The sequence below is a fragment of the Oncorhynchus nerka genome, linkage group LG14, assembly GCF_034236695.1.
Source record: "Oncorhynchus nerka isolate Pitt River linkage group LG14, Oner_Uvic_2.0, whole genome shotgun sequence".
NCBI lineage: Eukaryota > Metazoa > Chordata > Actinopteri > Salmoniformes > Salmonidae > Oncorhynchus > Oncorhynchus nerka.
The window spans coordinates 52,940,233-52,948,879 of record NC_088409.1 but is presented as its reverse complement, the minus strand read 5'-3'; the positions used below and the strand labels follow the sequence as shown (position 1 = coordinate 52,948,879).

Here is an 8,647-nt window from a genome sequence, read left to right as displayed (position 1 = left end):
CATTCTTTAAAAAATGTAGTACAGAGGCATTATCCAGAATGAGATTCTGATGTAATATGAGTTGGTTTGTAGTGTTTTCTAACATGCTTAGACACATTTTCATAATGCATTGTAGTGTATGGCAAGGGATGCACAGAAAGAGTGTAAATATTGCCACATTTAAAAACGTCCCCTTTAAAAAAAACAAAAAATCTATAGATATTTTTGGTTATCAAAGTAAGCTGATGGATCCTGCTTTGTAGTATACCCCCTTGGTGGCCTTTTGTGTGTGATATACTTAAGTTGAGACTACTTAAGTTATGCCTGTTCATCTCTGGTAAAGGGTAGATAGCAGCAACGTAGGGCCTCCATTCATCAAACATACTTTTATCCATCACCCAACCGGTCACTCTGGGCTCCCGAGTGGCGCAGCGGTGTAAGGCACTGCATCTCAGTGCTAGAGGCGTCACTACAGACCCTGGCTCGATTCCAGGCTGTATCACAACCGGCCGTGATTGGGAGTCCCATTGGGCAGCGCACAATTGGTCCAGCCGGCATTGTAAATAAGTAATTGTTCTTAACTGAATTGCCTAGTTAAATAAAGGTTAGGGTTACAAAGGGTCGGAAAACTTTCTGGTACATTTCTAGAATTTTTACTTAACTTCCAAGGAAAATGTAAGCCTGGGAATTTTGCTTTAAATTCATCAAAAAGTTCTTATGACAGGGAACCTTTTCTGTGGGATACACAAGGCAATTCTAGGTCTTGTGGCATATTTTGGTTAAACTATCCCCAATTCAATGGAATTGCAACCCTCTGCATGCACAGTGCATTCTTCAATCATATGTGCAGTGCACTCTTCCATCACATGTACAGCTGATTCTCAAGAACTTGCACACTAATGAGATGCTATTGAGCCCACACTACTACACTATCTGAGCCAAGGACTACATGCTTTCTGGTAAGTTTTGATTAAAATACTTGATGGGGTGAATAGATTTTATGACATACATTATTTTTTGTTAACTAGTAAATAGTAGCCTACAGCTAAGTGACGTTTAAATTATTTCTAATTTAACTATTTCTGCTAGTTAGTTTTTGCCACCATCTGGGTTTTAGCCTGCTTGAGCCTGCTAACTTAGGAGTGTTAATTCAAATGTTTCCATGCATGTTTCATTTTAAAACACATCTTACAAAGGAGTTGTTTAATCTAACTGCTTATCTGTACATGGAATTATATATATTTTAACGAATTGTCTTCCTAATCTTTACAGGAAAATGCCATGGGCACTATCTGACATGTGGAGACATTTCACTGTAGCTAATGTAGAAGGAAAAGCTGTGTACATTTTCAAATATGGTGCCAAACCATATGTGGAGAATGCAACAAAGATGCAGAATCATCTGGCCAAGCGCATAAAGTTCCCTCAGCCCTCACAACCTCTAACAAAAGTCCCTCTACTTCTATTCGAGGTGAAAATTATGAATCAGACATCTTATCGATAGCAACAGCTCATGGTCCTCCTGGAATCAGAAGTTTTCTTGACTCAATTGAGGAACGTAGTCAGAGAAATGACGATGAATGTCTTGCTCGAGCTGTATATGCAACTGGTTCACCTCTGTTGCTCACAGGCAATGTGTATTGGAAGAGATTTCTGAATGTTCTTCGCCGAGCATACACCCCTCCACCCAGCCATGCTTTATCTACTCATTTGCTAGATGCAGAGTTTAAGCAAATCATAGAGAAAGCAGACTGTATAGCAATCACCTCTGATGGGTGGTCGAAAGTGCGTGGGCAAGGAATAATTAACTACAGCGCCACCCCTCAACCAGTATTCTACAAGAGCACAGACACAACAGACATACTGGTCTCTACATTGCAGATGAGCTGAAGGCAGTCATCAATGACCTTGGACCACAGAAGGTATTTGCACTGGTGACAGACAATGCTGCGAACATGAAGGCGGTTTGGTCTAAAGTGGAGGAGTTCTATCCTTACATCACACCCATTGGCTGTGCTGCTCATGCATTGAATCTGCTCCTCAAGGACATCATGTCACTGAAAACAATGGATACACTCTACAAGAGAGCTATTGAAATGGTTATGTATGTAAAGGGTCAAGTTGTAGATTGCTGTGCTGCTATCTCACCAAGCAAAGTGAGAAGAATAAGAGCATCACATCCAAAGCTGCCCAGCAACACCCGTTAGGGTGGTGTTGTCATCATGTTTGACAGTCTCCTGGAGGGGAAGGAGACCAAGAAATGGCTATATCACAGTATGCCGATATGGACAGCCCCATCAAGAGGATCCTCCTGGATGATGTATTTTGGGAGAGTGGTTAGCAGCCTGAAACCTATAGTAGTAGCCATTGCATGGATTGAGGGAGACAATGCCATCCTGTCTGATGTTCAGACTCTGCTTGCAGATGTAAGAGAAGAAATACGTACTGCCCTGCTGCGCCAAGCAGAGGACACTGCAGTTCTGAAATACATCAAGTGTGAAGACTTCTGCCTGAAGCCCATACATGCCGCAGCGCACATGTTGGACCCCAAGTATGCTGGCAAGAGCATCCTGTCTCGTGCAGAGATCAACAAGGCCTATGGTGTCATCACTACTGTGTCTAACCACCTTGGCCTGGACGAGGGCAAGGTTCTTGGCAGTCTGGCGAAGTACACTTCCAAGCAAGGGTTTTGGGATGGAGATGCAATATGGCAGTCATGCCATCATATCTCATCAGCCACCTGGTGGAAGGGACTTTGTGGATCTGAGGCTCTTTCCCCTGTTGCCTCCATCATCCTCCAAATTCCACCAACATCAGCCACCTCAGAGCGCAATTGGTCCTTGTTTGCGAACACACACACCAAAGCACGCAACAGGCTGACCAATACAAGGGTTGAAAAATTGGTGGCCATCTGAGCCTGACAACGAGCCATCCTCAATAAGGTTGGAAAGTGAGAGTGAAGATGAGGCCTAAGAGTCTGATGTTCAAGAGGTGGACATTGAGGAGGTCCAGGGAGAAGACATGGAAGCCTGAGAGGAAGACAACCAAAGCTTTAGTTTCTAGACTATAATTTTAACAGATTTATGTTGAAAACGTTTTTGGGAGATGCGATGGATCATTCAATATTCCCTTTCTTTTGTTGTTCAGTGAAATCATCCCATGTGAAGAGTCAACTCATTTAATTAAAGTTCAATTTGTAAATCAATTTTTTATTTTTTTAATAATAGAAGGATTTAATCATTTGCAATTATGTCTACTTATAAGGTAAAATATTTATGTTTTTGTCTCCATATGATATGGTACATATATCCAATGCAAAAAAAACAATTACATTTAAATGGGGTTAATATTAATTTGCATATATTCCCATATATTCCTGTTAAATCCCACAGAAATTTTCCTGAATATTCCCCAAAATGTGCAACCCTAATAAAGGTTAAATAAAAAATAAACTACATCATCTTGCATCCATCAAACATTAATCCCTCCATCCTTACATCTAACAATTGAACATAACGATAATCTCATTTTCAAAAATTTTATCAGATGGAAGAGGATGCATACCTCAGACATGAATAACAAACTCTCAATCTGTTAACAATATTTAATATGTTTTTTATTCATTTTAAAAGGATATGCTTAGATCCATTCATTCAGTTGACACTTATTGTAATTATAAAATGGAATGTGGACAAAAAAGTAACATGAATGTCTTCATAATATGTTTTTTCTCCAATATTTTTGAAAAATTGCCTTTACAGTAATGCATCCAAAAAACCTACATTTAACTCAGGCACCACTTTCAATAAGGCACACACTGAATTTACAAATTTGCTTGGCTTACGGGCCAAAACGGGTTTACTATTTCCACAAGTTGACAACCTTGCCCCTCGTTTTCAGTGAAGTGAAGAAAGGATATGCCAAATTTCATAGATAAGTGTGATATCCAGTACTTACACTGATTAGTGTGCAATAGTACATAGAAAATAAAATAAAGTTGACACTCAAAGCCAACAAGCTGTAGAACTCTACATTCTCAGGGTACAGTGCGAGGTTTGCATGATAAAGAAACATGTACATTTGAATGCTTGCTACTAAGTGGTGTACGTGTTCAGTTTTTGTTTCATTCTAAACTGGATAATGCAGAGAATTTAAGTTGAAATATGCATATTATTTACCCATTCCCCTTTGATGCTTACTTGCATCATGTATACAAATACTACAGGGAACCTAATAATAATTTTCTTTGATATATTTAAAATGCAGTCTTGTGGAAAATAAAAGCTAATCATTTCTCCTCAATAGAGGGCTTGACTACTGAATTGCAAAATGATACTTTTATCATGCCTTGCTAAGGGTTACTGTGATTGATTAGAAATGTACAGTAACATCATTGCATAAAAGGCTATATCGCTTATCCAAATGCAAAAGGTACTAGAAACAAACACTAAGCTTTTCAGTTACTGATTTCGTAGACAAAAAGTTCTCTTTTTATTTCTCAAATCTAAAATATTTATCATGTATTCGGAATACACTTGAGTACCCAGATTAGGTCAACTTCCTAAAGAAGATACTTGCACTGTATGAGTTTTGTATTTAAACCCACCTCCTCACTTTGTACAATTATGTACAGCTACAGTATATCATTATCAAACATTCTTTCTCCTGCAAAAGATAAACATCAACAAATGTGATACTACATTTGACGCTACCAAACTGATGGCCGAATGACATAGAATATCAATAAATCATCTGAATGAGGATGACCGACTGTTATTGTGGTGCATTGTTGAGTGCTTGTGTTGCTCCATGGAATAAAAACAACCAGCAATATCCTTCCCCAGTGGTCACAAATCCTGGTCCCAATGTGTAGGCTTTTATTCTAGCCTGACACAAACACACCCATCTCAACTAATCAAGGTCATGATAAGGCAATTAATAGAATCCGATGTTTTAGTGCTTGGCACAACCGGTAGCTCTCCAGTACAGTACTAGGGTTGGTGACCCATTATAACCGTTGCTGATACAAACTGACACAAATAACAATGCAAGTCTAAAAACAAAAAAACATAGGATGTGGTTGGATCCTAGGTGTTTTAGCTCCAGACGTCCTGCGAGTACCGTCCCTTGGTCATCAGTTTCTTGATGTAGTCGGTGGCCTGAGTGCGTGTCATGCCGCCCAGCTCCTCTGCTATCTCATAGAAAGCTGTCTGCACATCCCTGGCCATGTTCCGCGCATCCCTAAAAACAGGAGCATTTCTCTATAAGACATTTGTCTTTTAACTATCGTTTGAGAATTTTTGTGAATTCGGGGAGTGCTTTCAAGAAATATGGCAATTCAATTTCAATCCATTTTATTGCCAAGGTGCAAATGTTACTGGCGAGGATCCTTCCTTACCCGCAGATGTATATGTGTGCATTGTCTGTGTGGATCTGCCTCCACAAGTCCTCCTTGTTGGTCCTCAGGAGATGCTGCACGTACACCTGGCGGGACGGCGAGAGGAAACAGATCTATTACAACATCCTCTTGAGCTTCCAGTCTTCACACAAACAAAAAACGACCTTGCAAGGAAACGTGTTCCTCTTCCTTCATGAGATGAGGCAGCATAAAATCAATCCCTCAGGTATCCTCTGAGGTCTAGCCTAGGACTCTGTGTGGAGTATGTGTTGACCATCCCCACTAATAGTACACCCCCAGTGGTACAGAATCTGACAGATTTAGATACCGGTCTATAGTACCAACAACCATGATTGGCAACACTCAAGAACGCTATGGAAATATGATAAGGATTACAATCTTGTCTTGGTGTCCCAACTGCAGTGTGTGTAGGATCAGATAGCCATATATGACCATGTTATCTATTTAATAAATGTAATATTCTAGCTAACAGAAAAGCATTGTTCACCCTTTTTAATAATAGTTTATTAAGGTCCTAGTGCTGAATAACTATAACTAATAAAACAAGTATACCTTTTGCTCCTGGTCCCGAGAGAAAGCCACGTTGAGCTTCGTGATGACACCCGCCTTCTCAGCCTCCTCCAACTCCTCCTGGTACAGATAGTCCTCCTCCTTGTGCCTGCAGCCACAGTACAAGACAGTCTCCCCCACCTCCTTGCCTACAGGAAAAAGCAGACCAATTGGCTTACTTGTATCCATACAAGACAGTTAAGGTTCTTTATTTTAGTCAGTGTGACACAGAACATGACAACTCATAAAATAGTACTATGCAGCATAACAAAACAATCAGGAAACAAACACAAACATTTCCATGCGTCTATGGCAAGCTTCTATCATGGTGTATACCATGTACCTTGCTCTTTGAGCCACCCACGCTCCTGGATGAAGCCCATGAAGGGAGCGATGCCGGTCCCAGGACCGACCATGATGACTGGGTTGCTGGCCTTGAAGGGCAGGCGGAACTGGGACTTGCGGATGTACATGGGGACCGTGGACTTGTGGCCGTTGTCCGCAACCAGTTTGTTCTTCAGCCAGGTGGTGGCCACTCCCTTTGTGAGGCGCCCGGTTTTAGTTGTGTATTCCACCAGCACAGCACAGATATGGATGCTATTGGGGTGGACCTACAAAGAGAAGGCATCATTAACCACTCTTTTTAGATCACACTATTGCAGGTTGACCGACAATGGACGCTTAAAGGTCCATTGCAGCTGTAATCTCTGGGTATCAATTAAGTACCTGACTGTAATTTAGGTTTCATTTGAATTGAAAACAAAAGCTTCTTAGCAAAGAGGAATTTCTCAAGCAATAATTTTGCTAGGACTGTCTGGGAGTGGTGTGATTGGGAAGGGGAAACTGAAAATGTTCCGTTATTGGCAGAGAGGTTTGGAACTCTTTCTTATTGGCCTATTAACTAATTTACCGGATGGTGATGTCACCATGGAAAGCACAAACTCCCATCCGCAGAAATTTTTAGCTGTCTTTTCAAACAGATTTTACACTGAAAGAGCATTATCATTATCTCAATTTCAAAGTATTACTCCAACCTCAGTGTGGAAATACACTACTGGTCAACAGTTTTAGAACACCTACTCATTCAAGGGTTCTTTATTTGTACTATTTTCAACATTGTAGAATAATAGTGAAGACATCAACTATGAATTAACACATATGGAATCAAAAAGGTATATTTTATATTTCAGATTCTTCAAATAGCCATCCTTTGAATTGATGACAGCTTTGCATACCCTTGGCATTCTCTCAACCAGCTTCATGAGGTAGTGACCTGGAATGCATTTCAATTAACACGTGTGCCTTGTTAAAAGTGCATTTATGCACTTAATGCGTTGAAGCCAATCAGTTGTGTTGTGACAAGGTAGCGGTGGTATACAGAAGATAGTCCTATTTGGTAAAAGCGCTATGATGAAACTGGCTCTCATGAGGACCGCCACAGGAATGGAAAACCCAGAGTTACCTCTGCTGCAGAAGATAAGTTCATTAGAGTTACCAGCCTCAGAAATTGCAGCCCAAATAGATTCAAGTAACAGACACATCAGAACATCAACTGTTCAGAGGAGGCTGTGTGAATCAGGCCTTCATGGTTGAATTGCTGCAAAGAAACCACTACTAAAAGACACCAATAAGAAGAAGAGACTTGCATGGGCCAAGAAACACGAGCAATGGCCATTAGACCGGTGGAAATTTGTCCTTTGGTCTGGAGTCCAAATTGGAGGTTCTTTGGTTCCATCCGCCGTGTCTTTCTGAGGCGCAGGTTTGGTGAACGGATGATCTCTGCATATGTATTTCCCACCATGAAGCATGAAGGAGGTGGTGTTGGACTAGTACCAAAAGGTTGCAAGATCGAATCCCAAGGTAAAAATGTAAAAATCAAGGTAAAAATCTGTCGTTCTCTGACCCTGAACAAGGCAGAAAACCCACTGTTCCTAGGCTGTCATTGAAAATAAGAATTTGTTCTTAACAGACTTGCCTAGTTAAATAAAGGTAAAATAAAAAAAGTTAAAATTATGATGTGGGGGTGTTTTGCTGGTGACACTGTCTGATTTATTTAGAATTCAAGGCACATTTAACCAGCATGGCTATCACAGAATTTTGCAGCGATACACCATCCCATCTGGTTTGGGCTTAGTGGGACTATCATTTGTTTTTCAACAGGACAATGACCCAACACACTTTCAGGCTGTGCAAGGGCTATTTCACCAAGGAGGAGAGTGATGGAGTGCTGCATCAGATGACCTGGCCGCCACAATCCCCTGACCTCAACCAAAGTGAGATGGTTTGGGATGAGTTGGACTGTAGAGTGAAGGAAAAGCAGCCAACAAGTGCTCAGCATGTGTCAACTCCTTCAAGACTGTTGGGAAAGTATTCCAGGTGAAGCTGGTTGAGAGAATGCCAAGAGTGTGCAAAGCTGTCAACAAGGCAAAGGGTGGCCATTTGAAAAATCTCAAATATAAATATATTTTGAATTGTTTAAACCTTTTTTAGTTACTACATGACTCCCTGTGTATTGTTTCATAGCTTTGATGTATTCACTATTATTCTGCAATGTAGAAAATAGTAAAAAATAAAGAAAAACCCTTGAATGAATAGGCATTCAAAACATTTTGACCGGTAGTGTATATTTCCCTAAACATAGGGAAATCATGTTTTTGACTGCACTGGGCCTATAATAATACGTGGTCGTTTCACATTATC

At 40.5% G+C, this 8,647-nt stretch overlaps 1 protein-coding gene across 1 annotated transcript in view; it reads right to left on the bottom strand.

The window, feature by feature from the left end:
• Positions 1-3,573: 3,573 nt before the first annotated feature.
• Positions 3,574-8,647, bottom strand: part of LOC115141465 (NADPH--cytochrome P450 reductase) — a 51,060-nt gene continuing 45,986 nt past the window's right edge. Inside the window, 4 exon segments of the mRNA XM_029680349.2 lie at positions 3,574-5,220; positions 5,378-5,463; positions 5,951-6,096; positions 6,291-6,558. Of these exon segments, the coding sequence (XP_029536209.2) occupies positions 5,076-5,220; positions 5,378-5,463; positions 5,951-6,096; positions 6,291-6,558 (645 nt within the window). The 3' untranslated portion in view covers positions 3,574-5,075.